Source organism: Urocitellus parryii, chromosome 4 (genome assembly GCF_045843805.1).
Source record: "Urocitellus parryii isolate mUroPar1 chromosome 4, mUroPar1.hap1, whole genome shotgun sequence".
NCBI lineage: Eukaryota > Metazoa > Chordata > Mammalia > Rodentia > Sciuridae > Urocitellus > Urocitellus parryii.
The window spans coordinates 20642971-20665829 of NC_135534.1; the positions used below are offsets into that span (position 1 = coordinate 20642971).

Here is a 22859-nt window from a genome sequence, read left to right on the forward strand (position 1 = left end):
AGGAGGCTGAGGCAGGAGGATCTCAGGTTCAAAGCCAGCCTCAGCAATTTACCAAGACCTTAAGCAACTTAGCCAGACCCTGTCTCAAAATAAAAAACATATAAAATGGGTCAATGTGGCTCAGTGGTTAAGTATCCCTGGGTTAAATCCCTGGTATCAAAAAGAAAAGAAGAAACCCTTTCAGCTTTCCCCAACCACTCTATGTTCTTCTAGACACATAAAATTACTGGACCTAGGGATGTGGCTCAAGTGGTAGTGCACTTGCCTGGCATGCGTGTGGTCCAGGTTCGATCCTCAGCACCACATACAATCAAAGAAAACTAAATAAAATAAAATAAAATAAAATTACTGGACCTTCTTTGAACATTGCAACCACTTTTGAGACAGTGAGTCTTTGCTTGTGGCATTCCTTTCATCTGGAATGTGCCTCCTCTTCTATTTTCTCCTTTCTTCACATAGTGAAATGTTTTCCACATTCAAGGCCCAGCTACCCCAAACTTACGAGAGCTCTCTTCTCTGTTTCCACAGTCCTTTATACATAATTCTATGACACTGTCATTGCTTTACAAGTCATCTTCTCCAGCAGATTCAGAGCTTCTTAGAGTTAGGGACCCTACCTTACTCATCTTTGCATTTACCCAACCCTAGTACTCTGGTTTTTACTGATTTAAGAGAAGTCCATTGAGTAATATGCAGCAGGCACAATTTTAAGGTACTAGAGGCTAAAATAAATAAGACCCCTGAGTCCATTGGAGCTCATTATCTAGTGGTTGGGAGGTAGACAGTAAACATGTAACAACAAAAAAGATTATTTTAAATGATAAATATTATAGAGAAAGTCATATAAGGTAAAGGCAGTGAGTACAAGACACATTCAGGGTGAGGCTTCTCTGAGGTTGTGATGTTGAGCTGAGATGACCAGAGGAACAATCTAGAGAGACAACATTCTAGGAGGAGGAGATGGCACATGGATAGTGTTAAGACAGAAATGAGCCAGTGTGGTGGCGCACACCTGTAATCCCAGCAGCTCAGGAGGCTGAGGTAGGAGGATCGCCAGTTCAAAACCAGCATCAGCAACAGCGAGGTGCTAAGCAACTAGTGAGACCCTGTCTCTAAATAAATACAAAATAGGGCTGGGGATGCGGTTCCGTGGGCGAATGCACCTGAGTTCAATCCCTGTTTCCAAAAAAAAGAGAGAGACAGAAATGATAGCATGCTACAGAGCTGAAAGAATGCCAGCCTGGCTAGAGAAGAATGAGTGAGGAGAAAAATTGTGAAAGTAGGCCAAGTTCAGATCACAAAGAACCTTAAAAGACCAGGCAAGAAGTAAGTATTTTAATTCTAAGTTTAACAGGAAGTCATTGGAAGGTTTTAAGCCTTTCTTATATTTTTAAAGAAGTCACTCTTCTGACTGTATAGAGAACAAATTTCAAAGTATGGGAAAATAAGTCATTCACGTGGATGCTTGATTCACATTTAGTATTGGTTATTATATATATTCATTATTAAATGAGTATTTATTAATCATATGTCTATCCACCATTCTAAATTTATCTTTGCTGTAACAATCAAGATAAATGAGCTATTTGCTGTAAAGGCTCTTTTTATCTGTGCCAGATGTGTAAATATCAAGCTTTCAGAAGATAAAAATATACTAAAAAGCCCCACCTTTTAGGGTGTGCCCCAATTTAGGCCAGGGAACAGAATCAACTACATGCCCCAGATCTTGACTTCAGTACCACTGCTAAGTTGAAACATGAAAAATGCTGGCACTAGAAATGGTGGTATGGAGTGTTTGCAAAACAGATTATTTCCTGAGGATGTCATTGTTTCCAGTCTCCAGTAGTAGCCCCCAGAACCTAGGCAAAAGCATATCCATTGCTATAAGTTAGTGATACTTTTTTAAAAAGATGTTGATGGACCTTTATTTTATTCATTATTTATATGCAGTGCTGAGAATCGAACCCAGTGCCTCACACATGCTAGGCAAGCACTCTATCACTGAGCCACAACTCTAGCCCAGTGATATCAGAGCTTATGCACATACTATTCCTTCTGCCTGGAAGACCCTCCCCATCTGCTCTTAGCTTTTTTTCTTATTCTTGTGATGCTGGAGATCCAGCCCAGGCCTCATGCATGCTAGGCAAATGCTCTACTACTGAGCCACATCCCCAGCTTCCCTGATGGTAACTCAGTTTAAAAAGTTAATCCCTCTGACAGGCCTTCCTCAAATCAAATCCCAAACCTAAATTAAGTTTCTTTTCATAGAACCCTGTACTTTTCTTTCAATGTTTTTATTATTTGTAACTTTGAATTTGTTTGTGGGGTCATTCTTTTAATGGCTCTTCATACTTGCAAATCCTTGCAACCATCAGATTGTAAGTTCCAGGGATCCAATTAATCCGTTCATCACTTCTTCAAGAGTGCCTTGTGCAAAATACCTTTAATGAATAGTTTCCAAGTGAGAAACAGAGAGGTGAAGGACTCCGTTAGCTATGTCCGTTTTATAAAGTACTCCTCCTCTGCACTTGCATTACCTTCAACAAGAAAGTGGAGTTCAGAGAGATAATGGAGCAATTATTTGCAGATTCATGTTCTTAATCTTCTAGAGTTTCTTAATCTCATCACTATTAATCTTTTGGTCTAGGTAGTTATTTGAATGTGGAGGGATGTCCTGTTCATTATAGCATGTTTAGCTGCATCCTGGGCCTTTACCCACCAGATTCCAGTACTCTCAAAAATGTCTACAAATATTGCACCACGCCTGAAAAATCACTCCTGGTTGAGAACCATTATTTTAAAGTGTGAAACTTCAGGTCTTTTTCTTATTTAGAAGAATTACATTTGGAAATTCCAGTTGTTGATTGATGCCTGGGTTACAAGAGAATTCTGTCAACCTAGTTAGATCAAAATCATGCCCATTTCTATCTATTTCCATAGCACTCCCTGTGTTTCCTTTGAAAGGGCCATTAGTGATGGTCTAATTCAGGGCAATATCCTGATCTTGGAAATTCAGCTCCCTGGACTGTCCTAGAAGAATGAAGGAAAGGGGTGGTGTTTCTGAGGAAACCAATGCTTCTGAGACCCCCTCGGGAATTGGCAGTCCCCTACAACTTTTCTAGGGGCATGTCCCAGAGGACAATAAAAGGGAGACAAACAGCCTATTCTGGCATGCTTTTCAGGACCTCTCACTCCAAACAAGAAAGTCTGAGAGGCCTGGTAAAAATAAATATGGCTTAGTCCTCCTGGCACAAGAGCAGTTTCTGACAGCCAAGACTTAACTCACTCTAGGGGGTGACCCCAGCAGGGACTTTGCACAAAGTTAGCTTCTACCCATTGATATTCCCAGTGACTCACAGCAGCCAAAGATGGCATGATGCACCAGAACTGTCCTGGACCATGCAGAAGAACTTGGGATGCACACAGAAAACACAGTCCCTCTTGCCTGAGTTAGACAGGGACAGGCAGCCTCCTCCTTCCTCTCCAATTTCAGAAAAATAACACAAATCATGCCTCTGGAAAGGAACCTGTCCTTTGCATACAGAGTGGAAACTGTTTATAAATTCTTAATCCCCTGACATTGAAAGTATGGGGACCTTGTGTCCTGGCTTTTTTGGGAACAAATATATTCAGTATAGCACATGTCAGTGGTTTTCATTTGGAACAAAGTATGGTGTCCAGAATCACAAGGTCTTTCTCAACAGGTTTAAAAAGCAAGTCTTTATTTCAGCATATATTAAAACCCTTAGATCAACCACGAACTGCATTAGAAAGGAAGAGAAGGCTAAGGAATTAGCCTCTATTTTCACTTTTTTTCTCCTTGGATTTTAGGCTAAGGTGACCCATGTAGAATAGACAGGTCTACTGTTTTTCCCAAGCGCTTAGATCTTACAGACCTGGCCTGACTCTACTGCCGCCTTCAGTCAGTAAGAAGAACTACAAACCCAGAAAATGCCACTGTATTAGTTACCATGGTGATGCTAGTTCAACCACATTGCATCTGGATAAAAATTCAGGCAAAACAGTATAGAAAGATACTGACTAAGACAGAGTTAACATCACTTTTGTTGCTGTAACTGTCACAAAGTATGGTTAATGTTAGTTTTGGTCAAAGATGGTAATTTGGAGTGAAAGCCTTGAAAATTTGAAAATAAGCAAGGATGAAATGTCAACCCATCCATTTTGAAAAATATCCTAATATCCATTTTGCACTATACCAAATTATTTTCAGCTCACTTGGGGAATCTGGGTCTTTTTGGCATTTTGGTGATAGGAAAGAGATTTAATGAAATCCACAGATGAGCCAAAGCCAGGAAACACTGGCATATCAGCTTGGAGGGAAAAGTGATACCTTGGCCTTAAGAAAGTTGGGGACTTGGGCAAAGATAACGAAATGAGATCCAACCTAGAAAAATCCAAGGTGGCAAAATTAATCCATACTGTTAATATTCATTAGGGAGAGGGCTAGGTCACAAAACCGAGAGGTTTTTACAATTATGTAGGAACCCGAATGTTAAAGATTGCTGGAAGTTCCTTCTGCAGTCAGAGGCTGGGAGAATGCTGAGGTCTTGGGGGAGTGCAATTCTAAGTAAGGACTCATTTCCTTACTCCCTCCCTCCCTTGCCAAGATCAGAAAGTCAAAGAAGGTGAAAAGGCTAACGACATTGATTTACAAAGACAGCGAGGAGGAACTAAGTCTGTCTGAGCCAAATCTGGACGTCTGAGCTGAGGCGACAGGACCCAGACAACTACCTCAGGAAATGAGTAAATGAAAAGGGGAGGTCGCGGAATTATTTAGCCCTAGAACAACACTGCCTAGACCAGAGGAGAGGCGGGGGTGCAAGCAGAAAATCTCAGAAAAGGAATTTTGACAGTGAGAATGCTAGTTAAGATAGAGCCCGACAGGCCCCCTGATGGCCCTTGTTTGATGTCAATAAAGACCTAGAGGATTACGCATTAGCAAGCCTTCCGTATTCTGGGACATCAATAAAGTCTGGACTTGGGGCCGGTAGGGTGCTGGGGTCACGTCCAGGCGACTTGGGTCAGCCCGGGTGCTCCTCCCTGGCATGGAGCTAGGGTGAACGGAGTCTGAGAGTTGTGTCTAGGATAATAATAATTATTTTTTTAAAAAATTGGGGACATTTGAGCAGTAGTAATGGGGACAGAGAAAGAGAGTCTTTCGATGGCTAGGAATGTGGGGGTGGCTTGAGGAGGAGAGGGGCCCGAGCCTGAGGTGCCCACGGGTGGGGTCTGAGGACTGGGGGGCGGGAGCCGAGGGCTGGAAGGGGCCGGGCCAGCGTTGGAGGCGGGACCAGGCGCGGTGGCGGTGGCGGGGGCTGCGGCGCGGGGGGCGGGGCGGCAGGGCCCGGGACACCCCCTCCCGGTCCCCTGGCGGGGCGGCTTCGGCTCTAGCAGCACTGGAGGCTGCGGCGGCCGGAGGGCGACTTGCTGGGCGCGCGGACCGTGGCGGACCCGGGACGCTTCCCTCCCGGGACCCTCCGCTGACTCCCTACGCCGCGCCGTCCCGCGGGAGTCGGCGGGACCCCCGGCCGGCAGGGAGCGCCGGCGGCGGCCGCGGCACCATGAGGCGGCTGTGGGGCGCGCTGCTGGTTGGCGCCCTGCTCTGTGCACACGGTAAGCTGTGTCGCCGCGCCCGCTCCGACCGGCCCATCGGGAAAGTTTGTCCCTGGGTCGGGCAGCTGCAGGACTCACCTCCCGGGAGCCCAAGGGCGCAGGCTGGGGCCTGAAACCCCTCGCGCTCACTCCAAGAAGTGGCCCTGAAATTGCATGCTGGGGGTGAACCAGGAGCTCCCCCAGCTCCTCAAGTGCGAGAGGGGACAGTGGTGGAGGAGCTCCCCCGGGCTCCGGTCTGGGCCGGGTGGGATAAGACCAGAGGCGCTCGCTTGCCTTCTTAGCTGCTCTTTAAAGAGCTGGGGGCTGCTTCCCTTTCAGGTTAAGACCGGGTCTCTGTGTCCTTGGTGCGAATGAATGTGTGCAAAGAAAGGGAGGCGGGGAGGGCGGTCGCTAAACCCATAAATTGTAAATAGCTCTCCTCCCAGGGGCTGAGAGTCTCGTGTGGGTTGCGGAGAGGGGCCTCGGTGGAATCTAAGTACTTGAGCACCGGGGATTCCTCTACTCGGGAACAAATCCCCCAGACCCGGCTCTCACCGAGGGTCTTCGGGCATTGCTTGCTTGCAGCATCTTCCCTTAGTGGTGTTTTGGGTTCCCTCTCCTGGCTGCGGCCAATCAGCTTCCTGCCCCGGATCCTCCCCAGGGGAGGGGTGGGGGGAGAGGATTGGAAAAGGGGCTGAGGAGGAACTTTGGGAAGGAACTGCTGGAAGACTCCCGCAGATCCGTCCTGGCTGGGGCTGGGGGCAGGGGGCGGGTGTTGCTGAACCTCAGAAGGCAGCAGCCTCTTGGCCCGCGCGGTGGGGCCTCGGCCTCAGGGGAGCTGGGCGGATGGGATCAGGACTGCTGCTTCATCTGCTCCTTATTAATAACGTGTTCGGTGCCCGTTCGCAACTGTTGGAGTGTGATTAGGACTCCAGTGGCATCTGCTTCTTCGCCGCCGCTTACGACCATGGGTGCACCCCGTGATAGAGCAGCTGCCTCTAAGTGTGTGCCCAAAGATCAAAGAACTTTGATCTCTGAGCCCCCAGCTCATTCACCCACCGCTCTTCAGTGCGGGGGGAGATCCGAATCTTCTAGTTCTCCTAGCTGCCCGGATGAGGGGGTGGGGTTCAGAACCCAGGGGTCTGCAGACTCTGGCCGTGCACCGCTTCTTTCTTTAAGGTAGAGGAGCTCGTGTGGAAACTGTGCAGATTTCGGAACTTGCCTGGCAGGGCGTGGAGATGTCTGGGCACTTGCTTTAAAGATTGTTTTATGTCCGGAATCCAAAACGGAGTTCTCATGCCTATTATTTAAACTTTCCGTGAGTTTTCAGTGGCTTTTTCCAATCCTCTCTAGCGCCGATTGAGCCCTTTCTGAGAAGTGGTAGCCTGGCCGACCCACGTTCCTCTTAGCTCTGCGCTCTGCCCCTCCCGGGCTCTCTCCTAGAAGGTTATTTGTAGCCTCTTCGGCGTGTCGGGACAGCAGCCCTACTGGGGTAGGAATGTAGCTGTTCTTCCCACCACATGGGCCCCTTAAAGGGACAGCTATACTTTTTGGGGGGTTTCCCCCTTCGGGCTGCAAGGAAAGGGGATGGAACTTTCCTCCCGGCCCCCTGGAGGAAGTTTTGAAAAAGATCAAGGGAAATGGTTAGGCACTAGGACAAAAAAAAAAAAAAAAAAAGGCGGGGGGGGGGGGTGCGGTAAAACGGATACCAACAAAGCCAGAGAGGAGATTGTCGCCTTCTGCCCAAGGGAATGGGGAGCTGGAAGGTTCCCTGGCTGAGACGGGCCAAGAGAATTTTACTGCTCCAGAGCTGTCAAAACTGCACACATTGCATCCAAATAGAGGATGGGGGTAGAGAAAAATGTATATTTAATGTTTTACAGAAAAAGAGTGATAGGTTTCCCGATCGCTGGTTTGGGTTCCTTTTTAAGTGGGAGAAAAGATATAATAGACATTTCTAAGTCTAGGGATTTTCTGTGCACATAGGGTAAGCAGAGGCAGGGAGATTTACATTTTTGCTGGGCCTGATATTGAGCCCTTCTGGGAGCCTGTAGGAGACCAGATTCTCGGTGAGACTGAGCAATTGCAGAGCCTAGAACCAGCACAATCAAAACTATAGCCATGAGGATCCCTGACACTAAATCCCAGGATCTCAGGGACACGGTAGTTCCGGAAATGTAGTAATGGATCAGTTAGGCAGACCTGACCTCACCTAGAAGTGAACTCAGGACACTAAAATTTTAGGTGCTTATTTGGAATCTGCTAGTCCTTTGGGTTTTTCCTAGAGTCTCTAGGTTTGAGTTCAGCCTACATAACACTCCGCCCTTAAAGATTTTGGAAGGAAATTTGATGGCTGGGAATAGCTATAGCTATTTTCATCCTGAGGGTTATGACTATATGAAGAGTGGAAACTGTTTGTCCTGGCGGTTTCTTCTAGGTAAGCGAAAAGTTGAGAATTCTGCCATGAGCTTTTGGATAAAAATTCACTTCTGAGGATGAGTGCAAAAGAGTTGACCAGAGACTGGTCTCCTTCCCATCTGTCTATTGTCATGGTTGTCATGGTACTTGAGTCACCTTGTCCCCTGATCTCTTGGATTTGTGAAAGATGCTTAGCTTGTCACTGATTTTGGATTTCCTCTTCTGTCCCCTGTTGGATATCAGATAACATCTTTGGGACTGGCCCATGGTATTAAGAATGACAGCTGCAAGGGAACCAAGTCTGTCCATGTCTGTTACAGAGTACACTGGGCATGTTCATCTTCCGGGCCAGCACAGAACACAGGCGGTCACAGAGGACAGGGTGTTTTATAGCTCTTTGCTCACTCTACTGATTAACTGCTAGTCTTGATCCCCGAGAAGAAGGAAAATGGGAAGGATTATTTATGTTGCTGCTTCTTTAAAGAAAAAAAGAATCAATACCGAGAGGTTCTTGAATGGGAACAGAATAATTTCAGGGATTACTTTAAGAACTAGTCTTGTCTCTCTTGTGACTGGGCATATCTCATAATTAAGGGACCATTCCAGGCTGTGTTGGTCAGCAATGGTCTCTCTACTTCCTTGATGCAACTTAGCCACAAGTTTTGTCCCAGTTGCCTGGGCACAGGGTGTCTAGGTCCCAGGCTGTGTCTGAGTTGCCATCTCATTTTCAGCAGCCAAAGCCTTTCTCTTTTCAGCCTAGTGGGAGTCAGTGTCCCAGGGGTGACTAGGTGCTGACTGGTTGTCTGGCAGAGCTTGAGTTTGGCCCTATAAATAGCTCTGATGACTGCCCTGTGCTTGTTGCTGTCCTTCCAACTTAGAGCTGGCAGCGTCAGGCTCTTTCTCCCTAGTACACTCAGGAGCATTCCCCAACCTGGGCCTTGTACCCATTCATTTGTTCAGTCATTCAGCAAACATATTTGCCAAGTCCTAATCTAATCACTGTGTACATAGCTCAGTAATTAAGAAGCACAGGCAGACCTGGGTTTGAATTTTGGCTTTTGGTACTTCTTGGTGATCCTGAGCAAAACAGAGTCTCCCTGAACATTAGGATTCTTATCTGCAAATGAGGGTGAGGTGGGGAGAATGGAATAGTAGTCAATTTTCACTTAAGAAGGCATGAGATAATAGTATGTTCAAACGATTCAGCACAACTACTGTGTTGTTGTAGAACTGGATAAATGTCAGCTGATAGCATTTGGGTCAGAGATGGTTCTTGACTTTGGAATATTGGAGCTCAGTAAATAAATAATTATAATAATTATACTACAGTGTTATGTGCTAAAGTGGAGGCTTGGTCCCTCTTCATTTCACTTTTTTTTTTTTCCTTTTCTCTTTGAAAGATCTTGCCTGTGCTCCCCGAGCTTTGCTCCCTTGAAAATCTAATGAAACCTAAGTAGATTTCCTACCTGTTTACACTTCCGGAGAAAGAGGTCTGTTAAGCTCTAATGTGAGTCTAGGGGAGCCTGTTCTGCGTTAGTTCTCTCAAGAGAGGTGCAGGCGATGGAACTTTTCTTTGAGAACTTCCCTGTTGAGTGGTCAGCAATGCAGCCCAGCAACCTCTCACCCTAAGATCGCTGTGACCCAGGGTGAGAGATGCTGCGGGAGGTCTCTTGTAGCTGGAACAGTTTAGAATTCTGAACTCTCCCTCCCACTGGTCTAGGGAGAGAGTCAAGCCTCAGAGCTCATAAGGTAGTAATTGCCCCAATTTGGGGGCTGGGCTGTTGGGAGCCTGCTTCCCCCATAACAACCGTCTTCAATCCAAAATCCTGTCAATGTGCGGTGATAATTGATACAGACCTCCAGCTCTGGACTCCTCCACCCCAAGTTTGACCCCCCATTGTCTTTGTTTCTTCTTTTTTAAGTTGGTGTCAGTAATGCGATGTTTCTGGGAGCTGTGGAAAGTTGACTGTAACCCAGAGCAGCCACTTAAAAGAATGGATTCTCAATACCTTCCAGACAGTCCTTTGAATATTTTCTGTTCTGCATTTTCGATTTAGCAAGAGCAAACACCCTAGGTGCCCTTGGGCACCTCTTACGCCCAACGGAGCAGGCTTCTTTCTTTCAGTGCACCCAGGCATTCCCATTCCTGCTCACAGATGAGCGCTCCCTGACGCCCTGCTCCCCCATTATTCAGGTGACAGTGAGGAGGGGAGGAGTGCTGCCTGAGACCCAGCTGGGGAAAGCCTGGCTGGGACTTGCGGCAAGCCCTGACTTGGCCTGTAGGAGCTCTCCCTCACCTCTGTGCCGAGCCCAGGATCGGAGCAGCAGCCAAGCCGGAAACAAAAGACTGGGAGCAAACCTCCCATCTGGCCCGGGAGGCAGCGACACAAAGGTGCTGCTGCATAATTTATCACCGGAGGTTTGTACAGCCAGGAAGCTCCTGACTTCAGGCAGTGCCTTTTAGAGAGAGAGGGACCCTCCCCCTGTCTGGGTATAGGGCCAGGCAGGTACAGAGTAGGGTACTGGAAGAGACACCCGATTAGCACGTGGAATGAAGAGGCTGTGGGTATCTCCAGGGATCTCTCTCTGTCAAGTCTCTGGGCGGGGCAGAGGTGGAATTGTGGCAAGGGTTCCCTTTCCATGACCCCAGCCGGGGGAGCTTGCCTGCCACCACCTTGGGAGCATGCATGAGAATGAGAGACAGTGTCTCTGTTGGGTTGACTACAGCCTTCTAGAAACCAAATGGAAGTGCCAGCTTGTAATATCCATAGCCTAACAAATAAGAAAGGGGAGCTCCCTCTTCCTCTTTCCACCCTCCCCTCCCCAAGCAGTTTGAGCAAGTTTCAACTATATAGGCTCAGAGAAGCAGTAAAACCCAATAGCTCTAAAAGGTGTGTCCCTCAAATGAGAATTTTCTGCTCCTATGGGAATGATCTCTGGTGACCATTTTTGCACCACAGACTGGGACATGTAGTCTAAAAAAAAATACAAATGTTCTGCCTGGCGGTGGTGCATGCCTGTAATTCCGGCAGCTACGGGAGGCTGAGGCAGGAGGATTGTGAATTAAAAGCCAGCCTCAGGGGCTGGGGTTGTGATTCAGTGGTGGAGCGATTGCCTAGTGCACTGGGTTGATCCCCAGCACCATATTAAAAAAAAACTAAATAAACAAATCCAGCCTCAGCAAAAAGCAAGGCACTAAGCAACTCAGTGAGACCCTGTCTCTAAATAAAATACAAAATAGAGCTGGGGATGTGGCTCAGTGGTTGAGTGCCCCTGAGTTCAATCCCTGGTACTTCCCACCTGCCGGCCCCGCCAAAATATAATGTTCTTCTGGGGAAGTTAACATTTTTAAGAGCTTTGCTGTGTCCCTGGCACTGTGTATATTGTCACATTTATTCTTCACTTATAAGGCAGGCACTATTAGGTTCCTGGCTTAGTGATGAGGGACTGAGGCTCAGAGCAGTTTGATGTCACATAGCCACTGAGTGACTACATCAGGATTTGAGCCCAGGGTCTAAGCTAGGAACTTCCCCAACCTGTACCTCATCTTAGATCAGAGTATTTGATACCCAGCCTGGCCCAGAAGATCTAGGTTGGAAAGATCTACCCCTCAGATTAACCTTTTTTGTATCTTCAGTCATTTTCTTAGGGAATCCCAATGCATTCAGAATTCTTTAGGCTTTAAAAGTCTCTTAGAAAATGTGGTCTGTCACTCCCCAAAGCCCTTTGTTACTGGGTGGACCTCATTTTGACATTTAAGGGAAAGGAAAGCACAATTTTGAGCAGGCTTCACAGAGCACAGCCATGTTCAAATCATGTTGGATTTGTGAAATCTTTTGACAGCTTCTGGGGAGGCTAAGTAGAATTTTGAGAACCTGTATAGAGACAGCCTAGGATTATAGCTATACGACTGGGTTGAGAAAGAGAGTACATCCAGATGAAGACAGTGTGGTTAGCGATCACAGTCACAACAACAATAATAGCTGCTTACTGTTAACTTCATGTGTTATCTCGTTTAAACCTCTTAGCCACCTTACGAAATTAATAGCATGAAGACTCCCATTTTACAGAAGAGGAAACAAATCCATTTCTGAATTCGGTCTTCCTTACTTGCATCCTAGGAATTAGTTGGTAATAAATTAGGCCAGGATAAAGGATACCCTGTGCCTCAAGCTCCTCCCGAGAGAGACAGTAAAGCAGGAGCCTTGCCTCTTCCTGTGGTCATTTCTGCCACCACCTCAACCCATGGAGGTGGCACCACTGTTTGATACACAGTAAGCTACTCAGCAGGTATTGTAACCATCTCAAGCTCAGAAGAGCAGGTCTTAGTAATGGGTTGGTTCCATAAGACAGTTCTGGGGTTAGTCAAATCTGTGATAGTAATAGTAAGGGCTATCATTTCTTTTTAATTTTATTTTAACTAATTAACTTATTATTATTTGTCATACTGGGGATCAGACCCAGAGCCTCTCAGATGTTAGGCAAGTGCTCTACCACTGAGCTATCCCTCCCCAGTCCTATTTTAATTTTTTTTTTTAAAGAGACAGAGTCTCATGGTGTTACCCAGGTTGGCCCTAAACCTGGATTCAAGGGCTCCTCCTACCTCAGTCTCCTGAGTTGCTAGGACTACAGGCACCTGCCACTGTGCCCATCTTATTTTTATTCTTTCTTTCTTTATTTTGGTGCTAGGAATCCAACCTAGGTCCTCCAGCATGCTAACTAAGCATGTGCTCTACCACTGAGCTCTACCCCACAGCCCCAGATTTATCATTTATGGACAACCAATATTTGCCAAGCCTGATGCCATGTGCTTCTTATCAAGTACTTTAATTCTCACAGCATCCATATGAGGTAGGGGTTCTTTTTGCCCCAGTTTTCCTGCTGAGAAACTAAGATATGAAATTACTGCCCAGGTCAGATAAGTAGGAACTAGCAGAGCCAGGATTTGCACTTTGTGCCGTATGCTTCCTGGGGTCCTAACATTATGCACTTCCACCTTATCACTTTGCAGGCTGGCCATTACGAGCTTCTTTTCTGTGTTTAAGAGAGGGCTGAGTTTTCTGGGACCAGTAATCATGTGTCTGATGCGTTCCTTTCGAGAGGAACCAAGTAAACCTGTCCTCTAGGGATCAGAGGAATAAAATGGACCAAGAGACAGAAACAAGTACAGCCATGACATGTCCATTGCACAGCCAGATAATGCAGTGAGAAAAGGAACTCTTATAGGAAGAGGGTATAAGCTTCACAGGATAGGACTAGGAAGCTGCTTGGGGAAGGAGAAGATTCTAGTTCTCTTGAATCCTGGTTAGGTAGGAAATGACTACTTTTTTGGGGGGCGGTGGGTACCGGGGATTGAACTCAGTGGGACTTAACCACTGAGCCACATCCCCAGGCCTGGAAATGACTACATTTATTTTTTATATTCTGGGCCTCTTTCTTCCTTTGACACTATGTCTTACAAGACTCTAGAGGAAAGTGTTGTTCATTCATTCACTGAAATAATAAACTTTTATTGGTCATCTAATACATACTAAGCATTGACTTATGCACTGGGAGTACAAACACTAAGCTATCACACTATTCCAACTGCCAAGAAGCTGAGTCTATAAGTGAACAACATAAAATGCCCTGATCAGGGGCTTCCCACTCAACCTGGGCCAAGTGGGTCCAGGAGGGGAGTGTCAGGGAAGGTTTTACTTTCTGGCCTCCTGCTGCCAACTGCTTACCTTTTTTTTCGGGGGGGGGGGCAGGGATATAGGTACTAATGTTCCCTGGGCAAACTCCCCTCAGACAGTGGCTCTGTACGGGTCTCTTCAGACATCGGTATCTCTTAGATCTTTTAGATGAAAATAAGGTCATCCCCATGTGGTTGCTTGCTGTCACTCCTTTAATTTTATCATTTTTGTCTTGCTACATGGTGTCTCCTTCCGGGAAAGATGTCACCAAGTAGGCTGCCCAAGGAGCTGAAATCATTGACCTGGATGTACTTTAGAGAAATTTCAAATAACTTATTCTCATTTCCTAGGTTGATAACTTTTCCATGGCTGCCAGTGGACAGGAAGAGAGGAGTCTTTAGCAGGACGGAAGAAAGCATGCTCTTAGGACTGCTGCTTCCTGCCCTTGCCATTATAATCCTAGTCCCTCCACACCCCGTAGCCAGAATCTTCCACAACCTCACTGGGCACTCCTTAAGCCTTCTTATCTCTGGTTCAACTTGAAAAAGCTGCTTTGCAGCTGTGTGTAGTCACTGTCCTCAGTGTGCCTCCACGTGACAGGTGTGGCCCACCTTTAACTGAGCATTCCATGGCATGATAGAGACACTTGACTGTGCATTGGTGTCACCTGCAAAGCTTATTAAAAGTCTGCATTCTGAGGTCACACTGAAAGAATACTGGAATGCTGGTCTAAGAGTCAGAGTGGGGCTGTTGGCCTAGTTCTACTAATCTCATTACCAACCTTGGCCAAAGCCAGTGACTTTTCCTGGTTTTGTTTGTTTGTGCTGGGGACCAAAACCAGAGCCTTGAACATGCTTCCTAAGCTGTCTACCTCTGAGCTACATCCTCAGCTCCACCTTATCTATTAAATGGGCACTATAGTAACTACTCAAAGATACTGTGATGATTGAAAGAGAATGCAAGTGTTCACACCAAAGTAGCTCACCAACTCTAAAGAGAAACTGCAAAGTATAATTATTTGTTGTCAGAAGTCCCTGCTCCTTCCTGGACCCACATAACACCGAAGTGCTGGTTCAAAAGGGATGAGGCTCCAGATTTTTCCCAGCTTTACTACTTTACCTTAGGGCAAAGGAAATTGGTCTTTACCTTAGCAGTAACCAGAAGGAAAGGTCACCGTTTGAGACCCATTAATTCACTACAGATTTGCTACTAGGGGATATACGAGGGAGAGGAACCCAGAAGTTGTACTTTCCCCTTTTGACCTTTGAAGATTCTCACAATAGCAATATTACTTATTGGGAGGCAGTATAATCACCTTCCTGGGGGTAAGTGCTGGCCCCAACCCTTAATATCCCTGTGACCTATCTACAAACTTAACCTTTCTGCTTTTTGTCCTCTGCTATAAATTGGTGATAATAATAAGCATACCATCTCCAGGGGTTGTGGAGACCATTCAGTGATGTAGCAGATGAAAAGCACTTAGAGATGTACTTGGACAGCACCTAGTAAGTATTCAGCAAACAATGGTTTTATTATTATGAAGCTTTTGCTGTGTGAAAGCCTTGTGCTAAGCAGTTTACATGGGATTATTTAACTAGAGTTTCCCCCAACCCTTTGAAGTAAAATTGTTCTTCTACCCATTTTATGGGTGAGTGAACTGAGTCTTGGAGATATTGACTAATTTGTTTAAATATGTAGAATTAGTGGTGCTATCATGTTACATTGAGTCTAATATACTCGATGAGTATTTTCCTTCTCTAGTTCAAAAGAAAGCATTGAGAAATTGCTAAGGTGACTGGGCTGAGGAAGATGAGATGTAAATAGTGAGGTTTTGGTTAACCTTTTAAGAAGATCCAGTGGGCAGTTAACATATATCCCAAACATTAATGACTTGATCAGAGATCAGGAACCCTTTTTCTTGTTGGATTATTTTAGGAGAAGGGCTACTGCCAAGCCCCTGGGGGCCAGGGAGCTTGCAATGGGGCTGGCAAACAGCTCTTGAGGGCAGAAGCAGAGCTGACTATTCTAATTCAATACTTCTTAACACGGAGGCTGCCTTTGCCATCCACAGCCATTTGTTCCCTTTCTTCACTCTCCATTCTTTTACCTAAAAAGGGTTAAAAGCTGCCCTTTCGGATCACAGCCAGGACTTAACTGAAAAGGCAGAATTCCACCTCTGGGCATCCCAGAAGGGCAGCAGTTGTCCAAAAAAGCTGGCCTTTTGGCGTCTAATGTGTCTGCTTCCTGTATGAATGCCCAAGTCGGGGGCTCCCGGCTGCTGGCTGCCTGACCTTCACCACAGCGCTGACTTCAGATGTTGCTCTGACATGCAGGAAGTCGTGACTCTCAGCCACCTGCAACTCACTCGATGCCCACCCGATGGAATGCTTTGTTCTTGAAATCTGCCGGGAAATCAGGACTTCTGTTATCACTCAGCCAGAGGTGGGGGTGGGGCCCTCAGGCGCAGGAGCTGAGATCCCCTGCCCTCTGCACTTCTCCCTGGCATGCGCACCAGGATGCTGCCCATCCTCCCGTCCCTGTCCTGGTACTTGGAGTCTTAAAATCCAGGCCTTTGGGGAACATGCGGGCCTTGTATCCCACACACCCAGTCTCCACGGTTTGAGCATCTTCAGTGTTCTTCCATCTTTATTTTCTTGTCCAATCCTGGTAGCACTGGGTTTTGTTTTGTTTTTATTATTATTTTTAAAAATTTTTTGTACAAATAAGGACATTGAGGCTTAAGGAGCTAAGTGACTTGCACAAGCCATCCAACTAATCCGTGGAACCCAGTTCTGTCTGCTGGGATCCAGTGTTTTCCCCTCTGTCCCCTCTTTCTTCCTGTTCTTGTCACCCCTTTTATCCCCTCTGGTGTGTCCTCATTCCCTGCTGTGTTGGCTAGCAGTGTTTCTTAACCTCTGTTGACATTTGGGGCCAGATAATTGGGGAGCAGGGGCTGTCCTGTGCACTGGAGGATGTTTGGCGGTATCGCTGACTTCTGCCTACTAAATGCCAGTAGCATCACCCTCATGACAACCAAAATGTCTCTGAGCATTGCCAAATATCCCCTGAGGGGCAGAATCATCCCTAGCTGAGACCCACTGATGAAGCCTTAAACCTCTTCCCCAGGCCTCCCTATCAAGGGGATCTCTGTGTCAGAGCCTCATTGCATGAAGTTATTCTTTGCTGTTTAATCCAGCCATGGTTCCTTAAAGGAGGCCTGTACTGCAATGAGCCAGTGTTCCTCAGGCTCTGAATGAGAGAAGCTTTCCTCTCTTCTCAGCGCTCAGAACAGTCCAGAAAGCATGGGGCTGGGGCAGCTGAGTCTTCGATGCTTCCCTGGGGAAGAATCCTCTGGCCTGCACTTGCAGAGAGAGCCAGAGAGACGGGAGCTCTGGGCTTGCAATGAGGCCCTCTTGTGAGGTGTGGGGAGATTCTGCACTCCCAGATGGACTCCCTTGCCTTCTGCAGGAAATCCTGCATCTTTTCTAAGACAGCTGGTTCCCTTAGTATGAGGAGGGGGAGGGCCACACCTCAGTTGAGAATCTGGTAGAAATCTGTGGTCCCTTACCCCAGAAACATACATTTTACTGACAGCTTTAGAGGTTCATAGGCCCCAAAGGTTGTCTGTCTGTGCGTCCATCCATCCATCCATCAATTTGTTCATTCATCCATCTCAGATTAGGAGTGTGTGCCTTGTGCTCACACTTACCCTGGGGATTGAAGTGGAGAGAGATGGGTCCAGGAGTCTCTCCTAGCTTTTGGAGGGCTTGGTGGTTTACCCTTTCATTCTGGGTCTTAATCCCTAGGTCAGGCCAAGTAATTGTTATGGGGAGTGAGGATGAGCATCAGGAAAGTGAAGCTGGGTCAGGTGAAGAGTAAGGAGAGGAGTGGCGATTGGGAGCTGACTCCTTCCCACTTCCAGCCCAGCCTGAGGGCAGGGCCTAGTCTAGGGGAGGAAGAGGAGAAGAAAGCTGGGGGGAGAGATGAGCAAGGAGCCTGGCCCCCTCCTTCCCCAGCTGCAAGCAGCCCAGCCAGCGGGCTAGATGAATGCTGGGAGGGGGAAGTGACCCTGGCAGAACCCTTTGTTCCAGCTGAGGCTGGAGCAGGGGCACTGAGCCATTCACACGCCATCCCAGGGCATCCTGCTGGGCACGCTGGGGAGGGGGCACAGCAGCCGGTCATGGGACTTGGCCAGGCAGATAGCTTGATGCTCAATAGGGAAGCCCAGCTGCGTGCTGCGGAGGCTGGGGGAGGGGCTGTGTCTGCTGGCCTTCCTCTAGGCCATGGCCCTGATTGGGTTGAGTTACTCTGCCCTGAGGTGGCCAGGTCTTCTCCGCCTCGGTCCCCACTTCTCTCTTGGTCACCCTCCTCAAAACTAAGGTCTGATCACCTGCGCCTGGTACCTGCTGGACTCCTCAGCTAGTGTTACCGGTGTGGGGATTTCTCTGCTGCTTGAAAGAACCTTTATAATCTGCCAGGCATGAGGATTTTTTTTTTCTTTTGCTAAAGAGAATATCTATTTCCATAAATACTTTCTGAGGATCCAGTTTTACAGTTGCCTATTAATGTGAGCAAAAGAATTCCCCCCAAATTCTGCAGTGCCTTGATAATGTGGGTCCCAGTCATAACTGACAGACTGCTTCCCAAAGTCACCTTTCGCTGGATGATCCTGGGAGGGCATGTCTTTTGAACTTATGGGAATCTGTTTCTTCCAGAGGTATTGATTTAGTAACTTTGTCACTTTAAACAACTAAAATATGACTATTAAAAGGAAAAACCTTAAATGCCTTGAAGATGATAAAAGGATAGCCCTCATCTTCACTTGGTCTCACTAAAAACCCTCCTTTGCCTTTCCTACTGGAAGTGTTCTAGAAGAATTGGATACCGGGGTCAAAGGGCAGTGGGGCTCTTCAGTCCATGAGCCCTGCCCATTTCAGGCCATCTCCAGGTAGCTGCAGGCTCTCAGTGCGAGCCATTGGAATTCTCACTGAGGCCAAGTTGTTTTAGGATTGCTTTTGTGTAGCATAATTTTGGAGTGCTCTTAAAATCTTGAGTCTTTAAATTATACCCACTGGGAAGTGAAGGTTACACTATAATCACTTCACATGTATCCTTCAGTAGGTTCTGCTTAATTTTTATTTCATTTTTGAGAGTTGAATGCCAGACTTTCCTTTAGAAGTGTCCAGTGTCCCCGTGAAAGCAGACTCCTCATGCCTTCCATGACTTTGTTGGGTGCAGAGATATCTCCTGCCACTGACTGGGAACTTGCTTGAGCACAGGATGCTGACTGCCTCCCTGGGCTGGCTGAGGGTTTCATGTGGGTTCTTTTGGTCGTGGAGATGATCATTTGACCTTGTGTGACTGTTGGGCATGGTTGTGTTTCCTGTTTCAGTCTGTTCTAGTTCCTTACACCTGATTATCCCCCATAATGAGTCTTAGCAGACACCAGATTCAGTCTCTCTCATCCCATTTAGAAGCCATGTGTGCGTGTTGATACCAGCTGTTGCATTTAATTTTTAACCTGGGCTCACATTGCATTGTATTTTTATGATCTTACATGAAGAGACTCTGTACTGTGAGTAAAATTTACTCTCTCATAACGTGTGACTGTGGGTCTGTGTTAAAATGTCATCTATATTCATGCAAAAAATGACTGGGAATGTTTGCTTTCTTTACCCAACTTAGTGAGCTTTGCTTTCAGATCATCTTTTGTTCAAATAGATTCAAGTCAATCCTATGATGGAGTAGTTATTACAATAAATGTAATGAATATGTCTACTAACAACAAAAAAAGAGCAAGTTCTGACCGTGGGACTGGCCGGCTGCTTCCTGCTCCCTCTGTGACTTCTTTAACCTAATGAGGCGCCACTATTTAAACTCCACTATTATTCTCACCCTCCCTGGTCAGCGTGCCAGGGTCTATTCTTGGATAGAGGCAAAAGCATTCATATCTCAATCTAGTTTTAAAGAGGCATATAGAGACCTATCAACTTCACCTGTCTGTTCTCAGCCTTGCTTTTTCCAAGAACGTCAACCTCTAGGTAGCACCATTTGTCTCTGGGCCTCTAGAGGTGCTGTGCGAAAAAGCCCTGTCATGGGACCCGGTCACCTGAGCTGTCTGTGAGCCCCAAACCAGAGGGTATCTTTTGGACCATTTAACCCCTGGATGGGGGTGGGAGGCACAATCAGATCCTTTGCATCTCCTTTGCAGTGTCACTGTGGCTCCCTGGGTGATAGTGACCAGCCATAGGCTTTGAAGAGCAGGAACTGAGTCTCCCTCTTTCTCCTCTGCCCAGGTCTGGCCAGCAGCCCTGAATGTGCTTGTGGTAGAAGCCACTTTACCTGTGCAGTGAGTGCCCTCGGCGAGTGCACCTGCATTCCTGCCCAGTGGCAGTGTGATGGAGACAATGACTGTGGGGACCACAGCGACGAGGATGGATGTAGTAAGTGCTGCCCCTGCTGTGGTTGGAGGTGGTGGAAAAGGGACCTGGAAGTGGGACCAAGGACAAGGCTAATGAGTGTTCAGTGCATCTACTGCTTTGGACCAGGAGAGTTAGACTCTTGCTAGAGTGACAGGTATTGACCGAGCAGAGGTTTCTTCACAATATATATGCCTCCAGTTATCCCATATTTGGGTGGTTCATGCCTATATGCTCAGTAAAACAAACTTGAAACCAGTATACAAGAAAATGTTCTTGAAACCATAAGTAGTCTCTTTAAATAGATCTCACTATATTTATATGATTTGTATATGTGTTCTGCAAATTTGTGCATTTAAAAATTTATGCACTGGGCTGGGGTTTTGGCTCAGTGGTAGAGTACTTGTCTAGCATGTGGGAGGCACTGGGTTCAATTCTCAGCACTGCATATAAGTAAATGAATAAAACAAAGGTCCATCAACATCAAAAACAATATTTTTTTTAAAAAAGGTACACGTTATACATGGATATGGGTTATTTCCACATTTCTTGTTCTGGTGCTCTGTATAGTCACACCTTTTTAAAAATAACATTATAAGAAATCTTATCCTCTATTTAAATTTCCCTTTTCCCCTGGCATAGTAACATATGGACGATGGCCAGGGTGTCCTGTCCTGGATATATAAAAATATCACTGCTAAGCCAGTTTTCTGGGTTCAGGGATAAAATCTCTGACCTGCAGTCTCTATGTCTGGGGGTGGCTAATTGGCCTAATGAGAATGAGCCTACAACCCAGACATCATTAACCCTAACCATTTTAGCTAATTGTGGTAATGATAAATGCTTCACTTTCATAGAGCACTTTCATATGCATTATCTCAAAAGACCTCTATGAGCTGGGTGTAATTATCCCCATTGTACCATAGAAGAAACTACAGCTCAGAGAAGGTAAATGACCTGCTCAGTGTTATAAATAATGAACTCTAGAACTGGAAACTGAGCCCAGATGTGTCAATCATCATTTCATAAGAGTAAAAAACTTGCCGTGTTTTTCTTGCTGCTTTCTTAGTGGCTTTGAGTTCTCTGGGTTCTTCTGCTTCTACCCTGTGGGTCTCTCATCAGGCTACTCTGTCTTCCCAGCTGCTTCACTTCCCCATCAGTTAGAGGCAGGGGTGGGAGTCCACAGGGCAGGGCTAAGGACAGGGGATTTGGAACAAGGGTATTGGGAAAGGATTTCTGGCTCATTTTAGCCTGCCTGCCTGACTCACTTTTCCATTCTTCTCCTGGGACTCAGTGCTGCCCACCTGTTCCCCTTTGGATTTCCACTGTGACAATGGCAAGTGCATCCGCCGCTCCTGGGTGTGCGATGGGGACAATGACTGTGAGGATGACTCGGATGAACAGGACTGTCGTGAGTATTGGAGGGGAGCAGACTCCACCGGGCTCTGTTGGGAAAGGATTTTTAATCAGAAAACGATGCCCCAGGCCCACATGAACTCTTGGGTTTTCAGCAGTTTGTCCTGTCCTTTGACCTCCTTCTCTTGGTCAGATAAGCCCCTGAGAGGTGGCCACATCCTCCTGAGCCACAGGGGCAGCTCCAGGTACCTCATCCCACTGCCTGCAGCAGCCTGACTGCTCTGTGCCCACAGCCCCCCGAGAGTGCGAGGAGGATGAGTTCCCCTGCCAGAATGGCTACTGTATCCGGAGCCTATGGCATTGCGATGGTGACAATGACTGTGGTGACAACAGCGATGAGCAGTGTGGTGAGTGGTGGGCTCTCTGGGGAAGCAGGCAGGGTTGGGGGGGCTGGAGAGGAGTATGACCAAGGGAGGAGATAGCAGCAAAGGCCCCAATACTGCTGCAGGGATCTTGGAGGAATGCAGGAGGGGAGAAGAGTCCAGGCTCCCAGGAAACGTGGCCCAGGAACCTGAGGCCAGGCTCTCCTGGCCTGATGTCCTCCAGAGTCTGCACTGAATCTGTGGGTTCTTCCAGGGGCTTCATCAGACACCCTCCTCTAGGGCCAGCGAGATTTGGGGGTCAGGGAGGATGGTAAGAGGGGTGCCTGTGGGACTCTGCCTGTTGGCATGACCGTCCCCTCGCATTCCCCAGACATGCGCAAGTGCTCCGACAAGGAATTCCGCTGCAGTGACGGGAGCTGCATTGCCGAGCACTGGTACTGTGATGGTGACACGGATTGCAAAGATGGCTCGGACGAGGAAAGCTGTCGTGAGTGGCCCCAGACCTAAGGCCACTGGGCTGGGCGAGGGAGAAGGCTCCGTCCCCGGGGCTCAGGGCAGGCCGAGGAGTGCGCTGCAGTGGGCAGGTGGGGGATGCTCAGGAATCAGCTCCTGGGCTTACCTGGGGAGGTGCAGGTGCTCCAGGTGGTCCACCTGAATATGGCAGTCTCCAGGGTCATCCCAAATGAACCCCGGTCGTATCTCACTCGGGAAGTCACCCTGCCTGAGCACCTTGCCCTTTGAGGGGTAGGGACCCTTCTCCTCCGTGAGAGCCTGAGTGTATGCCCCCGCTCCCTGCCCTCCTTCCAGCCTCAGCAGTGCCAGCGCCCCCCTGCAACCTGGAGGAGTTCCAGTGTGCCTACGGCCGCTGTATCCTGGATATCTACCACTGTGATGGCGATGATGACTGCGGGGACTGGTCAGACGAGTCTGACTGCTGTGAGTGCTGTGGCCAGCGGGGAGGAGGGGAGGCCAGGCTGGAAGGAACTCCTCCAGGG

At 47.4% G+C, this 22859-nt stretch overlaps 1 protein-coding gene across 5 annotated transcripts in view; it reads left to right on the forward strand.

The window, feature by feature from the left end:
• Positions 1-5498: 5498 nt before the first annotated feature.
• Lrp4 (LDL receptor related protein 4) overlaps positions 5499-22859 on the forward strand; it is a 50817-nt gene continuing 33456 nt past the window's right edge. For all 5 annotated transcript variants that reach the window (XM_077798114.1, XM_026399077.2, XM_026399076.2 and 2 more), the window contains exons 1-6: positions 5499-5634; positions 20003-20149; positions 21420-21536; positions 21775-21888; positions 22235-22351; positions 22672-22800. In XM_077798114.1, coding sequence (XP_077654240.1) covers positions 5583-5634; positions 20003-20149; positions 21420-21536; positions 21775-21888; positions 22235-22351; positions 22672-22800 — 676 coding nt within the window. In that variant the 5' untranslated portion in view covers positions 5499-5582. The remainder of the gene's footprint in view (positions 5635-20002; positions 20150-21419; positions 21537-21774; positions 21889-22234; positions 22352-22671; positions 22801-22859) is intronic.